General features: G+C 38.8%; 1 protein-coding gene across 14 annotated transcripts in view; it reads left to right on the forward strand.

The window, feature by feature from the left end:
• The window catches only part of FHOD3 (formin homology 2 domain containing 3), a 404,913-nt gene that overhangs the window by 320,750 nt on the left and 64,269 nt on the right, over nucleotides 1–19,894 (forward strand). For 11 of the 14 annotated variants that reach the window (XM_048077540.2, XM_048077554.2, XM_048077537.2 and 8 more), the window contains 4 exons: nucleotides 2,711–2,845; nucleotides 6,263–6,313; nucleotides 10,788–11,002; nucleotides 17,882–18,193. In XM_048077540.2, the coding sequence (XP_047933497.1) occupies nucleotides 2,711–2,845; nucleotides 6,263–6,313; nucleotides 10,788–11,002; nucleotides 17,882–18,193 (713 nt within the window). The remainder of the gene's footprint in view (nucleotides 1–2,710; nucleotides 2,846–6,262; nucleotides 6,314–10,787; nucleotides 11,003–17,881; nucleotides 18,194–19,894) is intronic. The other 3 variants (XM_048077539.2, XM_048077551.2, XM_048077544.2) reach the window with 2 other exon arrangements.

Below are 19,894 nucleotides of genomic sequence, written 5' to 3' on the forward strand. Positions count from 1 at the left end.
GGTTAGAATCCCATATGCACAACTGAGCTGCACATCTCCCTACAATTTCCCTGTAATCCCTTAGATAAGAATTTGTATTCACTGTAGAGCCCCAAAGAGCTTAGTCAGAGCTCAGGGTTTCCAACCTGCTAGACGTTGTGCAGACTACAATCACACCGTGAGTCTCTCAGCATCACTCCATCCTTTCCTTAAATTTTCCTTCAGGTTTTATCAAGTCAAAACTTCCTTTGACTCTAAATGGAAATTGCAGACTTAATGAAGCTAAATGGGATGGGACAGCAAGTTAAATACATGGAACAGATAAGAGCATAGACTTGGTAGGAACCCTCTTTTCACCATCTCTTCCAGTTTATTTCCAAATGGTTTCAAGTGGAGACACTGTCCCATTTTCCACATCCTAGCACATTTTCTGGTGATTGCTATGGTTGTTCACACTACCACAGGGATGGATCTCTGATGTTTTAACCTTAGTACAGTGGTGCCACTCTTACTGCTGAGAGTTTTCTCTTGCAGCATGTATTAAAAGGTCAAAAGTTAAAATCAATTTAAAGTATGCTTAAGGAAAAAATTCACCACACATACTTGACTGTCAGGAGTTGGGGTTTTTCCCCCCCCCCCCCCTTTTTCTTAGTGCAGAGGAATATTGGAGATTTTTATGGTTTTGAGTGTGATCCAGCATTGATACTGTAGCTCTGGAGGAGTGCCAGAAAGGAGGCTTACAGAATATCAAGTTTTATACCATCTTATGTAATGTTTATGCGGGTGGGATATAACATATTGAAATTCAATTTATTGAATTTATTGAAATTATATTCATACTGCCTTGCTTCCAGTAGGGCTGAAATGGCAATGTTCTGTGACATTGCTGCTTACACAGACGTAGACACTCCGAAGATCGTTTTGCATTAATATTTTTGTTTTCTCCTACACCTATTTTCACTGGTGAACTGGTGACATTACACAAAATGCCTACGTTATGCACTCATGGGAATGTAAATAAAAAAGGGAAAGAGTCTGAGTCTTTAATAATAATGAAAATTTATTCAGATTTCCATTTCTGGTTTGAGACACATCCTTTATGCAGGGTTCAGTCTCTTTAAAAAAAAAAAAAAAGGCAATAACTATTTCTTTCATTAATCCTTTCATAGCAAAACTCATGTTACAACAATGCACAGAAACCGCTCTACATGAGCTATGTCTTTTTGATTTTATCAGTCTAATTCAATCAGTGTGGATACGTTTACATCTGTATAAAGCTACCCTGTATAATATAGATATTTCCTGTCTGAGAGACAGACAGGCACACACATTTACTCTGAGGGAGCTCTCTTGCCATGTGAAAGGTTGGTGGTACCAGTACCACCACTTTGGGGAAAAGATGTGTAAGAGGAGCCACTCTCATAGCCAAAGTAGTAGTTTCAGTAAAATATAATAATAATGATCTGTGTCAAGACGAAACTATAAGCATTTATAAATGTAGCTTTTAAAAGTGCATTTACTGCTTGGAGCTGTTTCATCTCAAAGGAGAAATAAGTTTCATATCTGAGAAATCTACTGTAGAGGCTGCCATTTCTGATGAAAAAGTCCCACTTTTTGGCTGGGTGTTTCGTTGGTTTCTCTCATGCATCTTAAAAAACTTATGCATTGCTAGTGGTGACACTTAGACCTCTTCATTACAGTAACCTACTGTGGAGCATCTAGTTCTTAGTTATAGTAGGAGGACTGCAAAGAAAGTCCCCTTTTGGACTAATTCCTGCTTAGCCATAAAGCAGCTTGTTCTTTTTGTTCACTGTGGACAGAAGAACAAAATGGGCTAAACGTCAAAAAAAAAAATAGTTAAGCACTGAAGTGGATCTTCATCATCAAGAGCTTCTGAGGCAGGTCAGACAAAAGGTTTTCAGGAATGGTTTGAAAAGACTACATCCTGCCTAGGGCAAGGAAAGGAAAATGGGTAATCTATTCTCCTCCAGCCTCATTTCATCTGATTTTTTAATAGCTATTTTGATTACACTTAATGATTGTTATAGCTACCTGTGCTGTTCCTGTGTATTGTATTTACATGTTCCTACACACGATTCATTTTGCCTTTGCATCACAGGCAGCAAGGAAATTATGATAACAGAATTTGGTAACATGTAAAGGAAAAATAAACCCCTACTTAAGAGAACATTCAGTGCTGAAGGGAGATTCTAAGATCTTCTTCTACTTTTGTTTTTCTGTGTACAGGACTCTCAGGTGTTTATGACACACCTGTTTTTAACATCATTGCATAAGACATTTGGGAAGTACTTGAAAAGTATTTCAGGCTTTTTTTTTTTTTCTTCTGAATTTCAAAAATCCATTATAGGGTTCAGTTTTTCCATTAACAGGATTAAAAAGTTAAAAAAAAAAAAAAAAAAAGAGAGAGAGAGAAAAAAAATCCGGCAATATTGCAATTTGAAATATGCTGAAGAATTCTCACAGGTACTTTTTTATTTGTACTTCATAAACTTAGCAATATATGAAACCTACCCTATCTGTGATTCTTAAGCTCATCATAGTATCTAAAATCAATTCAGCAATTAGCTACTTAGTCAGTGGTTTGAAACATAAATGTGTCATGTCATTCTCTTGGTTGGGATTATGTTACTTGCTGAATGATTGCTACTAACATTTTGCCAGTATAATCAATAAAAGTGACATTGAGAAATCTGATCTCCTTTTTCTGCAGGCCAGCTTTGGGTGGTCTCCTTACATCATCTTTTCGGCAGCACCAGGAGTCCTTGGCAGCAGAAAGAGAAAGGCGACGTCAAGAGAGAGAAGAAAGGTTGCAACGAATAGAACGTGAAGAAAGAAACAAATTCAAGTAGGAACCATATTCACTACCACTCTTTCGTCTTAATGTGATGGGTCCATAAATCATTGAGATATTTAATTGCAAAATAATTGAATTGCTGAATAGTTCATGGATATCTTTAGATACCTTTCTTGATATGAGTATCTTAAGAACTGATATTAAACACATTCCGGTGAATTTTGTCATTAATAAACTAGCACATTCTTTAAGATAGTTATATATTTGCCAATTATTCAGGCTGGATATCCACACAGGCCAAGTTTGTTAGCTAATATGCTCCTTCTTTGAGGTCTTTTCCAACCTTAATGATTCTATGATTCTCAGGGTACAATCTCAGTGAGGCACAGGTTCGAAGGTGAAACAGTGGGAGGAATTTGTCAAGAAGGGAGGAAGGGACAGCACTGAGACATCTTTTTGCTTTCATGTTTTGCAAAGTAAAAGCATTTTGCTGTCTTGGGGTATACTTATTCCTGCTTTTTTGAGCATGTACCTCTCCTTCCTGGAAACAGCAAGTGACAGAAAATAATTATCAAAATTATCGCTCAATCTGTGGCCGGATAAAGGCCCCATCTGAATACAGGACTCTACATTTTCACATCTAAGACAATATCATAGGATCCCAAGATATCTGAGGATAGTAAGAAGTAAGTCCTCTCTTCCTGTTAGATTTGTGGCTGGAAATCTCAGTACAGGCATCACCAAAGACTGCAGTGGGCTTGGGATAGATAAGGTGCCTGTTGCTGAAATGGCATGGCTACCGTATGAAGAGTGTGCACTGAGAAAGAATTTGTTTTTTTTTCATAGTTGGGAGTGAAAAGTAAGCATATTTTCAGCAGTCAGAAGGTATAATGCAGTAATCTAAATAATGGTAGGATAAACGTTTTGTTGCCTGAGAGTTGCTATTTAGGGAAAAGATGGCACTGGGTTTCATGTGAGTTTGTTTATTAGTATGCAGGATTGTTTTCACTGTAATCATCTCTAGTAAGAAGTGGAAATGGTTTGTTTCGTAGTGAATTTCGAAAGAGGAGTAACTTGCTAGTGGTTGGTTGGTTGGTTGAAGGAGATATTCTACTGGCTCCAGAAGATAGCTAGTTTGGAAGAAAATGAGAGGTGGAGGGAAGGTGGAAGAGCACCATAATAGGATCTTTGGCAGCCAACAGCTTCCCAAGTTCTCCTGAAACGGAATCAATCAGGTCTCAGTCCTCAAGTGTTTTCCAAAAACTTTCCCTCTAAGTAGTATCATCAGGCTGCAGCAGGCTGTCGTGGAAAGCCAACATGATCTTTCAGAAAGGAAACTCCCAGTCCAAAAAAAGCCACCAGGACATTTGGCAGCTGGACCTGTTTGAAAAACAGATCTACACTTTTCACTAAAGATTGGCTACAGTAGTTGTTCTGTCACTGAAAGAGCTTCCTTAAAGTCACAAAAACTACTTTTTTTTTTTTTTTAATTTACATCTTCATCCCATTACTTCAGAGTCAGAAACTGGTTAACTAAATGTCATGACTGTTACATATTTAAGACAACAATTTTTCAATACCCGGTGTTTTCATCTTTCATATTTGAGTTCCCTGGTCACCCCAAAGTTATAGCTTGTGTTTGAGTAGAGGAGGGTCTCCAAAGCCACCAAACTTTTCAGATGGCATCCCACAGTTGATTAAACAGTACGGAAGGAGGAGGACAAATCCACAGCAAACAGTCGTGGACAGTTTTGTAAGAGTTCTTGGGATTTCATTATCGTATCATCAGTCTGGCTGGAAACCCAACCCCTGAAGATGTATTTTTGATTAAAAATAGCACTTCCAATTCACAGCCTTTAAACTCGTGAGCAGTACTGGATTTACCATCATGACTCATGTGTTGTCTCATTCTTTCCAACTCTGTCTTGACAACGTTGCACTAGATTCTGGCACCATTATTGACAAATTGAGAATAATTTAGAGGGGAGCATCACCAGTTGTGAAAGAGCTTGTTTTTAGGAGAGGTGTTAAAATGCTTTAAAAGCTACTGCTAGCAAAAGGAAAGCTTTACAAAATTAATATTTTTTCTCAGTAGGACTATTGTTCCTATTCCATATGTAAAACGATATGACCTAAAAAGAGAGGGTTATGCTTCAGCTGTAGGGAGAGGTGGAAGTAGTCAGAGGATACAAGTAATTTCCATGTTTTCCTGCTGAAAAATTCCTAGTTAATTTTATTTGTTTGTTTGTTCATTTGTTTTACTTAGGTGTTATTCCCATAGTTATTTTAAATGCAAAGAATACTCTGAAAATATCTTCAAAGTATAACCAGTTCAGTGATTCAAAAGAATATGGAGATGGTCTGAAACAATAAGGTGTGTTCCATGTTAATGCTGACTTCTGAAGGGCAGCTGCAAACAGGTGTTTGATAGCTGTTGGCATTATAGATGGCAGGTAATTCATTTTATGACACAATACGAAGAGAAAAAACAGTGTTTTCTTTAGAAATTGAATGGTTCTGAAAATCTTTCTGGTACTCATAGGTTACAATGGGGAAGAATCTAACATTCTCAGCCATTGTATCCAGCAGATTCAGCTATATATTAAAATATATTGTACAGAACTATTTTGCTGTGTTATTGTGGCAGGCTGGATGTTCACTGAGTTCTGCTGTTCTCTGAGTTAAATTTTCTTGCTGAGGAATTTTTCATCTGTGGATGTGACAGGCCTACCTGAGGTTACAGTGCCCAGGCATCCTGCAAAGTCGACTTGGCAGAGGTTAAATATACAAGTTACTTGAGGGGCTGAGAAAGGGACAGCTGAAATAGAAGGAGGTTTTTGTCTAGAACTCAGGGTGAAAAACAAAGAAGTTAAAGGATTTCACCTGTCAGATGATCTTGAATGCGCTTTAAAAGAAGATTATCCTACTTGGTAATGCCAAAGGCCCAGACAGTCTGCTCTTCTGTTTCTAGCTGTGGCAACTAACATACAATTAGGAAAGGTGTATTAGAAACAGGGCAAGGAGTCTGCTCCTTGGCTTGATATAACATCCCAAATACCAGCAATCATTGTTTCAGGGCATTCAAGCTGGAGATAGTGAATAATTGTTTAACAGCTGCTAAGGGGCTTGCTTCTTAAGAAAGAGACCAATTTCTTTTGTCTAATTCCAGGTATCAAGTTTCAAAAGGTGCTTCAGGTTATTATTATTTTTTTAAAACTTTTATTATTACTTCTAATGACTATCCAAACTGTGTAACAGGTGTACACATACATGTGGGGTAAAGTGTACATAGCTACTTTTCAGCATTTTTTCAGAGGACAAAGTCTAATAACTTTTGTTGAAAACAGCCTTCATTGTTTCTGATAAAGTTTCTTGTGCTGCTCTTGGTTTCTCCTACTGTACACATACTTCTGCTACTTACTTTATTCTTTCGGTTTCCTCTGCAACTTACTGCAATTCTCTTTTTAGCCGTGATTATTTAGACAAAAGAGAAGAACTAAGACAAGCAAGAGAAGAGAGGTCTGTATATGCTGCATCCATCCTTCCCTTTGGTTGTTTCCACTTCGTATATTGTGTAGCTGTTGTGTATTTACACTAACTATGCATGCACAGAACACTTTCATTCAAAAAGAACTCTATAAGTAAGCTGTTGTGTTATTAAAGAGGAAAATCAAGTCCAGCTGTAAGCACAGCAATAAATAAGGAGCAGTGGGACTGGAATGCATAAGAGTGATTGATGATCTATCTTTTATCTATTTGTGTGGGAAATAAGTTTACTTGATTTGCCTCAGAAATTTGCCCAAATTTAGTGTAGTTATAAATTGAATAAGCCTGTGTTTCTCACCCAGTGGGTCCCAAGCTTTTTCTGGAGGGTCAGAAAAGGCAACTGAGGATAAAGGGAAGAAAGTGGGATAACAAGCATTGGAAAACTGCCACTACAGGCTGATGGAAATGGGTCTGACCCACTCCCAGTGTTTTTTAGTCTTTCAGGGCCAAGTTTTCTTTGCCAGTCTTTCTAAACATCTGTTAGTAAATTATAAAGCTTAGCAGCATTTGTCATTAAGACATTGTTTTAGTTTTATTTAGATAGCATATTTAAAGGGACTGAGCCTTTTTTCTTTTTTTCCTCTTTTTTTTTTTTTTTACATTCAATTAAATAGTTTAGAAACTCTGGGCTAGTCTGGGAGCTATGTGCTTATGAAAACACATTTTTCAAGGAATACTTGTCTAAAGACCTTTGCCTTTCAGTAGCTTCATCTCTGCTTCCACTAGTAATTACACCCTGGAGGGATCTCTTGTTTTTACCTGGAAAATATGCACATTACTGAATAAATAGTAGATGAAAAATCATCCAGATTGCTTCAATACTGCTTTAATGGCCCTCTAGAGGTTGCTATATAGAGATATTTCAGAATTGTCAGGAACTGGAATTATATTATCAAACTATGAGAGCGGCCTTCTCAGCAGTTGTTGTGATGCTTTTTTTTTTTTCATAAACTCATCATACACCAAAAGGCAATTTTTTTTCTGCAGATGGAAGTCTCATCTGCCAGCATATCTGTTGTGGCTAAAGTAACTATATTAAAATACGATTTTGACATCTCTAAGAGTAAAAAACATTTGATGGTCATTCTTTGTCCTTCTAAACACAATTACAAATTACTTTAAGGCATTTTCTAAAATGAAATGCATCTGAGCACATAAGCATCATACACAGATCTCAGCTGATTACCACTTTTTGCAGCGAGTATGCTCATCAGCAAGTCTTGAAACAAATTAAGTGAGCTCTCCAGCACATGGAACACACCAAGTCAACTGGAGAAGTTTTTTGGAAGTGTTCACCAGCAGAACATCACTGCTGTGCAGTCTGAGACAATTTCATTCATCAATAGTAGTGTCCCTCTATCATTGGGGGCTTTTTGAACTGCAATGTTTAACTTTTAAGTTCTTCCCCATAAAGAAGAAAAACACATTTGCTTTGACAGAATATAAATATTGGAAGAAATGCCTGCAAGTGAGGTCAGACATCAGTAGTCCATTACATTGTCTTTCTGTATCTTTTTTTTTAATTAACATTTTTGCACCAATGAAGTTTCATTTCATATAGCAGGTTGAATTTTGACTTGTTTTAAGAGAATGCAAGGACAATAAGAACATGCTATATCCAAAGTGTTCAAATCTTATTTAAAATCTATCAGTTAGGAAAAATAAAAGGAAAGATTATTGAGCACATACAAAAGGGCTGTTTTGTCTAAATTCTCTGAGATCTGTGATACATTCTGTGTACTGTCACATCACCCTTGAGCTCTGGAGTACAGGCACCCATGTTTCCAATGCCTCTGGGTGGCCTCTGTATCAGGGAGAAAAAAAATGCAGTTTGATGGGCTCTGAGTATAACTCAGCACCACTCGTTTCATGCATTCTTTCTGTTCGATGATTTTTCTCACTTTGCTTGGCTGGGTATTTTCCAGTGGTAGTTTAGAAATAACCCAGCAAAGGTGAGCTTCCAAGCCCTCCCTAGTGTGATTTACAGCTTCGATGGGATGGGTCTGCTTTCCACTCAGTGACTCTGTTGGCCCAGAAACATTTTGAGTTGCCCTCAGGGCATTGCTCTGAGACCTAGAGAACTCATGAGATTTTTGTCTACTTGAAAACGAAGAAGTGGAATGTAATCTTCACGAGACATACCAAACGGATAGCCCACAAATTTTTGGCTCTTCGCCTATAGAAATGAGTCAGCACGGGCGTTATGATTGCTGCAGTTTTCCATGATTTGAAGGAGTATGGCAGTAAACACAGAGGCAAGGCATCGATCCTATACTGGAGGAACTAAATGCAGTGGAGGGATGGTACCTCACCCTTTCATGAGATCTTCATGAGACCTTGTGTATTTGATGCTGGTATTTATTCATTGCTGAGACATTGGGCTGAAACAAGATATCCCATAAATATATGTTGTTTATCAAGTGTGGAGCATTAATAACTGATTGTAGAATGATTTTATTTCCTGGTTAAATTGCCACATCTGCTTATTAGCTTTCCCATTTGATAACTAGTTATGCTCCTGTGCTGCCATGAGAGCTGCCATTCTGGTTTACTTTTTTTCTTTCAGTATAATGAGCAGATACATTTTGAGAAGGCACATTTTCGTGGTAGTCCTCTGCTCTGCTGGTTAACTGTGAAGTACACAGCAACAGAAGCTAAAATCTTAAAACAGCCGAAAAAGAGCTGGGGACAATAAAACATCGTAACTCCCCTGTTACTGAAGGATCTATCCAGATCTTGGTTGGCAAATTGCAAAAACCTCCATTGCAGCCAGCTGGGCTGTACCTGTGTTAGCTAAGAGATCAGTTTGAATGGCTCTTTTTGAGGCTCGAGTCCCATCTGCTCTAATTGTGAGGAGCTGGAAGGCGCAGTGTGTAAGCGACCAAAGTTAAAAGAAAGACTGGTTTCATTAACTGTAACAAAACATTATGCTAATGCCGGCAGAAGGCTTTCTCCTCTATTGAAAAGGCAAAAATCATTCTTTAGAATTGGCTTCATGTTAGAACTGTAAACAGTTCCTATTTTATAACCATACAAGTATGTGGCTTGTTATATTTTCATCCAGAGTCCATAGGGGTTCTTTCTCTTGCAGAATTTGTTCAAAGCATGTGCATACCTCTGGAGGAATAAAAGAAAATGAGTTTGTTCTTCATTATTGCTGTTTGCAATAAAGCAAATTGCCTCTGAAAACACAAGAAGTGCTCTTCAAAGCCACGTTTCTTTTTGCACTCTGTATGGATGTTTGCAAACGTGCATGTGTGTGTGGTTACCATATGTACTAAGCATGTTTGTTGCCCCATGTGGCTGACTTCTTTACCCTTCCTGCTTTTAATGCACACTTGTACACTAATTCAGGCTGTCAGTGAGGCAGGCTGGGGGAGGAGAAGTGTTCCCTGTTATGAAGTGTTTACAACAGTGGGTTAGAGGAGGATGACCACAGCATTTCAGGGACGTAAGCAGTAGTCTTGATTAACCTGTTTAACAGTTCACTTGTGGGTAAGGCAAACAGTCTAAAGCCCAATCCAGCTGTATTCATGACTTTATTCGTTAGCAAATAATGGTGGATAAAATTAGCAGACATCTGGAAGAGGCACGTATTTCAAAGTTATTTTGGTCGAAATGTATAAAGCACACTATGAAGAATATGATTGGTAGCTGGTCTTAATAAACAGTTAGTGAGTTCTGCCTGCCTAAAATGCAAAACAGATGTATCTTTGTTCTTTTAAAGTGACTTTGATGAATAAACTACATGTGACGTCAGGTCCAAGCTATTGGATGTCTGAGTCCGGCAGAGAAATTTTTTAGAATAGAAAAAAAAGAAAACTTTCCATTGTAGGCTCTGGAGAGAACAAAGTGAATTCCAGTGCATTGCTCTCAGAGCAAATAGAAGCAGGTTCAGAGACTGGAGATAGTCAATCCAAACATTTATTAGTGGTATTATTTTCAGGGAGATCTGTTTTTGTCTGCTGCACTGAACCATTTTCCTCTCCTTGCAGCAAGTCTCAGACTTTGGCTATTTGCATCAGTATTAAGGGGCTCTGGCTTTGGAGGTCTTTTTTTTTTTTTTTTTTTTTTTTTTCCCCTCCCATTTTAGTTTTGGGAGAGGGAGGGCTGGGAGGAGGAGGAGGAGGTGAAGGAGGAGGGTGAAAAAGAGGACAGACAAATGCTTCCAAAAGGAGAAGGACTATGCAGACACAATACTATATCTGAGGACTGTTTAATTCTGCTGCTTTTTGCTTTTGTTTTGTCATGAGCAATTTAACATTTTTCAGGGCAGTAGTTTTTGCTTTGGTGTGCGTTTTTTGGCAGACTGACCAAGCATTCGGTTCAGTGCTGTACACCTTGTGTCAGGAAGTCAGCTCACTCTCTGCAGGTGTTTCATCCATAAACAAGCATCAGCCACAGACTTCTTTTTCTTTACGGAAACCCTTTGGAATTTAACTTTCAGATACAAATACCTGGAGAGGTTGGCAGCTGAGGAGTATGAGAAGGAGCTGAAGAGTCGGAGTATAAGCCGAGGCAGAAGTGAGCTGTCCTTGAACCTGCGATCTCCTTCAGCCCCATCCTCGCCTGTGCCCAAGTGTGTCAGCCCAGCATCCATAGAGTCCCAGGAAGAGCTGAAGACCCCTTCTACCCCCTGTGGAACCCCTCAGCACTCGGAAGGTAAGTGTAAAACAAGGCAGGGGAAAAGAGGGATGGTTTTAAGATTATTCTGTCCAGCTAGCAGTGATTTTTCATGCATGAGTGCAAGGATATAACCTCTGAGGAGCCAAAGTAAAGGGTCTTGTTATAACGTTCCACGCCGTCTTCCTAAATTTCCTTTCTTTTTTTTTTCACATAGATTTGGATATCTTCTACTCTATTCAAGCAAAGAATGCACTGCTAATCGTCACTATGATTTATATTAGCATTGTCTGTTGCTATTAGGATGAAATAATTGGAAAATACAGCATACAGAGGGTCTTAATTTTAGCATCATGTTCCTCGTATATTAGAAGTTACTGAATATTAAACCAATAATGTTCCTGCCAACAGATTTTGCTTATGTGGATTCTCTGAAAGAAATGCAACAGATGAATGCCAAGATTATAATAACCTTCCAACAGAGCACAGGCTGAATGGGACAAACAGAAAAGCTTTTGAATTAAAGGCAGGGAGGGTGTGTAGGTTATTTTTAACAACAACAAAAGCTCTTAAAATTGTAACAGAAGTAGTAAAGGACTTAAAAGAGACCACAGACAATTAGTGAAAAGGAAAGTATAATTAGTGTTTGCACGGTTGGTTTGCTGTCATATAATTTATTGGTGTACAGAGCAATATTTTTTGTATGTGCACGTCATTCTGCCACTTGCATCATGTACCCCTCCTTCAATCCTCAAAAAAAACATCCACCATGCAGATTTATATTTATGGTACATGATGTTGCATTAACATTGGGAGCTAGAGTGCATGTTGAGGGTGAATTATCGCCATCATTCATTTTTATTTTATTTGATTTCCTGCTACGTGCTATTGGTGATTAATGCATTTGTAACTCGCACTGCTTGGTTTTATTGAGTGTTATGGCTGGTAGCATGCTATAAAGCAAGGTGATTTAAGAAAAAAGTTACAAATATTGAATGTTGCATATGTTTATTCTCACTGTACTAAGTAGGTGAAGTTTATTTAATTTAGGTTTATATGTTTTCTCAATTATATTCCCAGTTTTCTTGTCTGGCACTCTAAAGGTCTCAGTGGAATCATCTGAACTTAAAAGACATGGATATTTTTCTGTGACTCTGATAGTTAGAAACATCCAGATACCCATTTCTTTGAGTTCAATATTGCTTTTAGAGCAAACAAGCTGGATTTTTCCACCATTAGGATTTCAGAGTTGGGTAGGGAGCAAGTATCTCTTTTATGATGATTATTTTAACATATTTCTCCTGGAAGCATTCAAAAAAAAAAAAAAAAAGTGGCATGAAATGGAGCAGCACAGCCCATTTGGAGAATACATTTAGAGCAGGTGTACAGTCAACTTTAGGCAGACAGGATATGGCAAAGCTATCAACACGTGGGTAGGCAGGACATCTCTGAAAGTCCTGACAATATCAGTAGGCATCAGAGGGCAACACCTGGAAGCCCAGCAAGTGACCTGCAGGGAGAGAACATATGGATGGGGCAGGGTAAGCCTCCAGGCAAGGACAACTGCATGCAGACAGCCAGGACAACAGCAGAACATGGGCCTGAAATCTGCATACTTCAGTGGGAGCCATGCATGAGGAAGGACTGCTCTTTCAGGCCTAACAAAAGCATTGGGAAGGTCATTTGAAATAATGAACATGTGGGCAGGGCAGGCCATCTCCTTCCCTGGAGGTGGCCAGATGATTGGATCAACCAGCAGCTGGCAGGCTTCTTTGCAGATTTTGTGCCATGGCCTCTAGACTGTTATCTGAGTTCCTTATGCTCCATAATTAATTAAAATCTCAACTTTTTCTGTCCATAGGAAATGTTACGAATCACACTTAGTAGAGAATAAACTGAGGCATTAACTTCTTAAGCCAGTTGTAGGAAAGCTGAGATAAAGTCATGGACAGAACCCAGTTTACTTGCACTCCGAATAGTTGCTTTGAACATAGAAGTCATCAGTCTTCCAAGCAAGCATAAAACTGCAGAAGGAAAATAATTCCTCACTTCTGTTCATAGGACCTTCCAAAGACCCTGCAAGAATGGTGTTAACAGAGGTGTGATACTTGCCTGCAGAATTCAGACCTAAAGTCAAACAGGAAGTGTGTTCCTCTACTAGCAAAACAATAACTGGTTTTAGGAGTTAAATTTATTTTACATTACTTGTGTTAAAGTATCCATTGGCCTTCTAGTATCTACTGGGCTTAAGAAGGAAATGGATTTTGTCTGTGGAACTTCATCCCATGCAGTGAAATGTCTCGGTATCTTTACCCAAGATAAAAATCTGGACTTACTGGTCTGAAGTGTTTTCTCATATAAAACAATTGGTTCCACTAAAGTAATCAAGTCTTGTATCGCTTACTCTTGTAAAACTTGTGGTGCGGCATTCAGAGGAAATGAAGGCAGTCCCATAACTGCAAAATGGAACTTTTTTTTTTTTTTTTTCTGAGCAGCTACTTCCTCTTTTGTAATTTCATTGGAGGATATCTTATGAAGTGCATGTGTGCAGTAAAGGAGAGCAACAATAACCAAGACATCTCTGAAGTCAGTCCAGAAAGTCATCAGAGATGAGTCCTTCCCTGAGAGGTGTAGCTTTATGCAGTACTTGAGGAACTAAACAAGTCAACCCAAGAGTGCCTTCTGGACAGTGGGAAACCTTCTGAACATATTAGTAGCTGAGCAAGGTTCAAATACTGCATAAAGTACGACTAGTGAAAATGTTTCTGGAGATGGAGAAGCACCGGAGCGTAAGGGTGCAGTGAGGCCATTGCAGCCACAGATGGAGAGCCAAAATAACCACTGTACAGCAGGATAGAGGAGAAGCTAAGGCAAATGAAGAAAGTGCCAGTACCCTCCTAGGGGGTGTAACTTTATGCTAAATTTTGCTAAACTAATTAAATGCTAAATTTTACTATTACAAAGGATGGGGAGAAGAGATTAGTGGTTGAGGGCAGAGAAAGAAAGAGAGAAAAGACGGGCCCAGCAAGAGGAATCCTGTGCTGGACGAGCTGAAGAGAGATACACCCAAGACTTTAAACTTCGTGTTGAATTGCCCAAACAATTCAACCAGGAGTGCTTGGATGGGGAAAGGGCTTCTTCAGACTTATTGTATGCTTCCTCAAGCGACACTTGCCATTTCCCACTCCAAGTAGCAAGCAGAGAAAAGAGGTAGAGATGAGGTTGCCTAATTTATTACACTAATAGGAGATAAGGTATAGGCCTGGAGGGGTATTTGTTCTCACTGAGGGCTTATAGGCCTGAGGGGTTGAGGTCTTATCAGCAGGTAGTAAGGATATGACAGCTTGTGTCTGCTTCATAGTTCTTTAATAGTTGAGTATCAAAAGAAAAGTAATTTCCTTCCATGTCCCTGCATAGCATCTTGAGTTCATGGCCATGTTTTTCAGAAGGGAGCAGCTTGTTGTCCTGTCTACCTACCCTCTCACTCAGAAGATCATGTTGCTATGTTTTTTTTGTGGCCAAGTCTTAAAAATGTCAGAAAATGCAGATTTCAACAGATCTCAAACAAACAAAAAAATCTTTACACATTCATTGGGGGGTCCTGCTACCATCTCTTTCAGTGATGACGTTACACAGCTTCTTTGGGAGATTTCATTCTTCTGAGAAGTCTTTGCATTTCTTTTTTCCAATAGTATGTTTTTAGAGATTAACTTCTGGCAGAAGAAAATAAATGACCCTATGATTCAAAAATTAGTCTTTAAGGCCACGTGCAGTTTTCCTCCTGCTGATGAATCCAATTGCAAGTAAAACTTCTGTTCATTTAAAGAAAGTAGCTCACTCTTTTTTTTTTTTTCTCTAATTTTTAAAAAGACTTGAGAGAAGTGTGAAAAACAGCACATGAAAGAGAAAAGAGGTAACCTCTACTACCGAATCTGGCAATCCCAACTACAATTTTAAAGAGAACTATATGCATGTAAAATCGTATTTTTATTTTTTAAAAAACTTGTTGCTTATACTGCTATCAGACTTCCAAATGTCTCAGGAATTCCTTCTTTGCTCTTGATGAATTTTCATGTGACCATGCTTGTTTTCCCGAGTCTTCTCACTCTTCACCAGCAGTCGAAACACAAGGAAGACAGCATGGTCTGTGACTGAATTTTGTTGCTGCCTGTAAGGTTGCCACTTACAGTATTGTTTTGTCCAGTGTGGAAAAGTGAGCCAGTAGATACTGGACTGAAAGTTCCAGATCATTTCACTCATGAAGAATTCTGTTTTTTTAACATCTTTAGAAGTTGTCACCATAGGATCATGGAATCATAGAATATCGCGAGTCGGAAGGGACCCATAAGGATCATCGAGTCCAACTCCTGGCTCCACACAGGTCTACCCAAAAATTCAGACCATATGACTAAAAGCACAGTCCAAATGCTTCTTAAACTCTGACAGGCTTGGTGCCATGACTACATATCACCAGTATCAGCCCAGTGGATTACATGGTGAAACTGCAAGTGACGGACAAAGGGCTAGCTTGCTGGCTTCGTTTGCCTACTGGTGTTTGTTGACAAGTTTGATTTCTGAACTGTTTTATAAGGGAAGCACTGGACTTAGCTCACTATTTATAGTTATTTAGGATATAGGTGGATTGTCTGACACTATGCCAGAAACGAAAGAGAGAGACTTTCAAGATGAGTGTCAATGCATTCCTGTTTTGTTCTAGAAGTGCTAAAATTTTGATACTCCTTGAATTCAGAAAGGTAACTTGTATCAGTATATTGCTATCTACTTTTTGGCATATATTAGGATCTGCTAAGACACTGTGTCTTTCAGGTATGTGTGGAATATTTCTGGTGTTCAGAGGGTTCAGAATTCTTTTGAATACTGCTTTTGTAGGTTTACATTCTCATTTTCTCAAGCATTTCTGATGTCTCCCCTGACTCTATTCAATTGAATCTTCCAGTGTAGCTTCATGATGACGAAGGTGCCAAAAGCATTAGCAGTCCTGGCCACATTTTAGTCAGCTTCTTTCTCTGCTTCAGCTGTTGAAGTTGACCTTTCTGGTCATTGCATAACAGCTGTTTTTTTTTTTTTTCTTGGAGAAAAGTCTACTATTCACACACACTCCAAAAAAAAAAAAGTGACTAGTCTAGGGTAAACTGAAGACATTCGTATCTGTGCAGCGGTCATAGACCATTGCACTATGGCAAGCTCAGAGTCTCATGTTCATGCTACAGTGCTACAGTACCATTCTAGTTCCAGGATCTCCTGAAGGATACCTAAGTTTGCACCCCATTTATATTCAAACCTTGGTTTGATTTTAAAATTGGATTAAGTATATATGGATTATTTATTAAGCATACTAAACATACTATGTGTACATTTCTTTTATATATATGTATTATGTATGCATATCTAGTTATTTAACTATCTACAAATTTAAAATCAATTGTGAAAGTGCGGTAGCCTAACTCCAATGAGTATGTCCAATGTATGGTTGAGTTACAGGAAGTAAGGAAGAATAGTGTGGTACTGAAGATGCATTCCTGAAAGCTAGTCTAAAAACATGTGTGTTATTGTATGGATAAAACACAGGCATTGTTGATAATCACCATTCTTTGAGTGGGTGTCTCAGAAAAAAGAATAGCCACACAATGTGTGCAGTCTTAAGAAAACATTGTGACTTTATTTTGGCTTATACTTTCCTGGAATAAATCTATTTACCTGCTCCCTAGAGGACTGACATGTTTGGGTTGCATTCCAGTGTGATGCTTTTTTTTCCTTCAAAGATTCACTTAGTTCTTGAAGGAAGTCTCATTGTACATCATGTGATCCAAAGATCATGACAAGTCCAGAAGCCTATTTTGCAACACTGTAATGGAAAGTAGTTAATAGAGGGAAAAAACAAGTATGACTTGGTTGTTGTAGTTGAGCCACCTGACTCAAGATTTAGTGCAAAGGTAATCTGGGGAGTATGCAGAACTAACACGCATGCCTATTTTCGTCACTCTTGCATGGCTATTTCAATTTTCAGAAAACTGTGAGCTGCTTGATGTGAATATGTGTGGATGCTCTTCAGTTTATTTGCAGCATGCAGAGAACATTTGCATGTGAAAATCTGATGTTTTAGCTAAAAAAATGAAAAAATAAAAAAATGAATGAATTTCACTGTCTATGATAAAGCAGGGAAGAAGAAACCAAGTATACTATCAACAATAGTGTTTGCCATGTTCCCAACTGATAAAAAAAAATCTCAATATATGACATATGCCAACGCATTGGAAACTAAATTTGTGCTATACGCCAAGCAGTTGGAAAGTTTATTCTGTTTTGATGTGGCTATTCTGAAGTAAATGTGCATGAAAAAACATATGTTTTTCATCAGCCAGATGTGTGACAGTGCCATTTCCAGACTGTGCCATTTCACTGTGTTAATAAAACTAATATTTGTATTTTTTTCTGTTGAAGTGTTCCTCATCAGGTGAAAAAAGAATTCCTCCAGAAACCAAAGAAAATTCAACCAAAAGCCACAATCTCCCTCCTTTTTGCTTTTTAAAAGATCTCTTCCTTCCTGGCTCTGTCTAGGCACTGAGTTTCCAATGTCATACTCAGGTGGGATGCCCATTTTCTGCTGGTTCAAATCCTTATGCGAGTCCAACACTCCAGCTGTGGAAGTATGTATAAAAACAGTGGATTGGCTCCAGACAGTAAGCGAGGGGAATTGCCAGGCCACTCTCATGTGCAATGCTGTCGTCACACAACATTCATCAATCTGTTGCTCATAATGTTAAGCATGCCATGGACTTGCTTTTTATTTTCTTTCCATAAGGCACTTGTACAATTTTCAGATCGCTCTCTGATGGGTGAGCCTGACACGACTCCTCTGTTAAGTGCATCTCTTTCTCCCGTTGTTCTCTCCACCAGTGAGTGCCAGTGAACCCGAACCAGAGACAGAGACAGAACCAGAAGCAGAAGCAGAGCAGGAGGCTGAGGCAGAGCCCGAGCAGGGAACGGAGACACCCAAGGAAATAGAGGCTGCAGAGGTGGGACCAGAGAGTGAGGTGGAGCAAGGACCAGAAAGAGAGCCAGAAGAAAGTGCAATACTCAGTGAAAAAGAGAGGCAGAATGAGGAAGTGAATGAAAAAGACAACTGCTCTGCATCCAGCATATCCTCAGCAAGCAGCACTTTAGAGAGGGAAGAGAGAGAGGACAAGTTAACCAGTGACAATGAAACTGGTAAAGTGAAGTTTTTTCAATAATGAAGGCTTTCTGATGGAAACAAATGTTAAATTAGCAGCTCTATTGTTTTGTTAATAAGCAAACAAACCCTCTTCTGCCTATCTAAGACTTCCTTCTCTGTGTCCAAATCCCCATCTATTCCCTGTTTGGAAATCCACAGACTTTGATGGGGTTTCTGTGTTTGAAGGACAGCAAGGCCTTGATGAAGTGAGGTTTTCTTCAACTCCAGACCATTTTCTTCCTTACGTTTAAAGTAGTAACCATTGAATCATTGTGTTGCGGTGACTTGCATCTCTAGCTCCCAGAGAATTGATTTGCCTTTTCTACACATGAAACAATGATATGAGAGGCCCTGCTGATGCGAATTTTCATGAGATTCAAAACAAGTTTTTCCATGCCATTAGCTTTTAATTCAATAAGAAAACAAATGAGGAATAGGATGTTTGTTCCTTCCTTCCAGTTTTCCTGCCTTAGGCTTCAGAAAACAGAGATATATATGTAGGAGCTGCTGTGTATAGGCTTAGGCTGTGACCATCCTTAGCTCCTGTGGAGCACATGAAATATACATTCTCTGGAATGTGTATTCCACAACTCTGTTCTGACCAACGGTTCTGGTTAAACATGCCACCAGGCACCTGTAAAGTGTAGTCCAGCCTGGAAAACGACAACCAATTTTCTGCATGGAGAGGTAATTACGACCAGAGCTAGTCATTCAGTCGAGGCAGGGAGTAAAAAGGCAGATTTTGACCTTTGATTTTTATTATTATTATTTATTTATTTAGGTAGAGATCTAAAGGAATGTAATGTAATTAGGGCATTTTGCTTCCAAGTCTTTTTAGGGCTGAACAGTGGAATGCATTATCCTAAGCTCTCTAAATTCTAGATAGGAAAACAAAAATTGCTGTGCACTGTGAAACAGTCTTTCTCTTTCCTGAAAAGGAATGAAGGGATGACTGAATCACAAGGATTACTCCACAGAGATGAACTGTCATGTTGTATTGTTCATGTTTAACCATATCACTTTTTTCTGAGAAGCATTAAGTTAATTTCATTCTAAATTTGAGAGTGATCTCCTTTTCAACCAGTTCCCAGATTAACTTAAAATGAGGCACTTAAAATGCTGTGGTACCCTTAAAGAACATAGAGGGGTACATATGTAGGAAAGGCAGGGTGGATGTGATAGTTGAGTGATTTTATTGCACTGTGGCGTAGTCCTAGATCATCCAAGTGCAAATAAAAGTTACAATTTTTCCTCCTAATATTGTTTGTTACATCCTGATGCTTTCACTCTAAATAAGTGCTTATGTACTTTTTGTGTTAAAAGCTAAGAAATATACCCTAGTTATTGAAAAATCAGCATCCTAAAATTGACGTGTTACCAGTAGGCCAGTAGGCCAAAGATTTACTAGGTTGTGCCACGTAGGGGGTCTCTTGTAGTGAGTCATTTGCACTCTAGTAGATGAGGAGATTCAGAAAGCAAAGGAGAACACTGCTTCCCAGCAGTTCTCAGATTCCCAGCAAACATTTTGCCATTCATGAGGTGGCCTATTGGTTCTGCCCAGATGCCTTAAGGAATAAAGCCTTTGGTCCTGGCTCCTTTGTCAGCCATGCTGCCAAACTTGGCTTCCTACAGTTCTTGTTTCTCTGATAGCATTTCACAGCTTTATCTCTGTGGAGAGGGGGACAGAAGAGGGCACT

This window comes from Anser cygnoides, chromosome 2 (assembly GCF_040182565.1).
Source record: "Anser cygnoides isolate HZ-2024a breed goose chromosome 2, Taihu_goose_T2T_genome, whole genome shotgun sequence".
NCBI classification, from domain to species: Eukaryota; Metazoa; Chordata; class Aves; order Anseriformes; family Anatidae; genus Anser; species Anser cygnoides.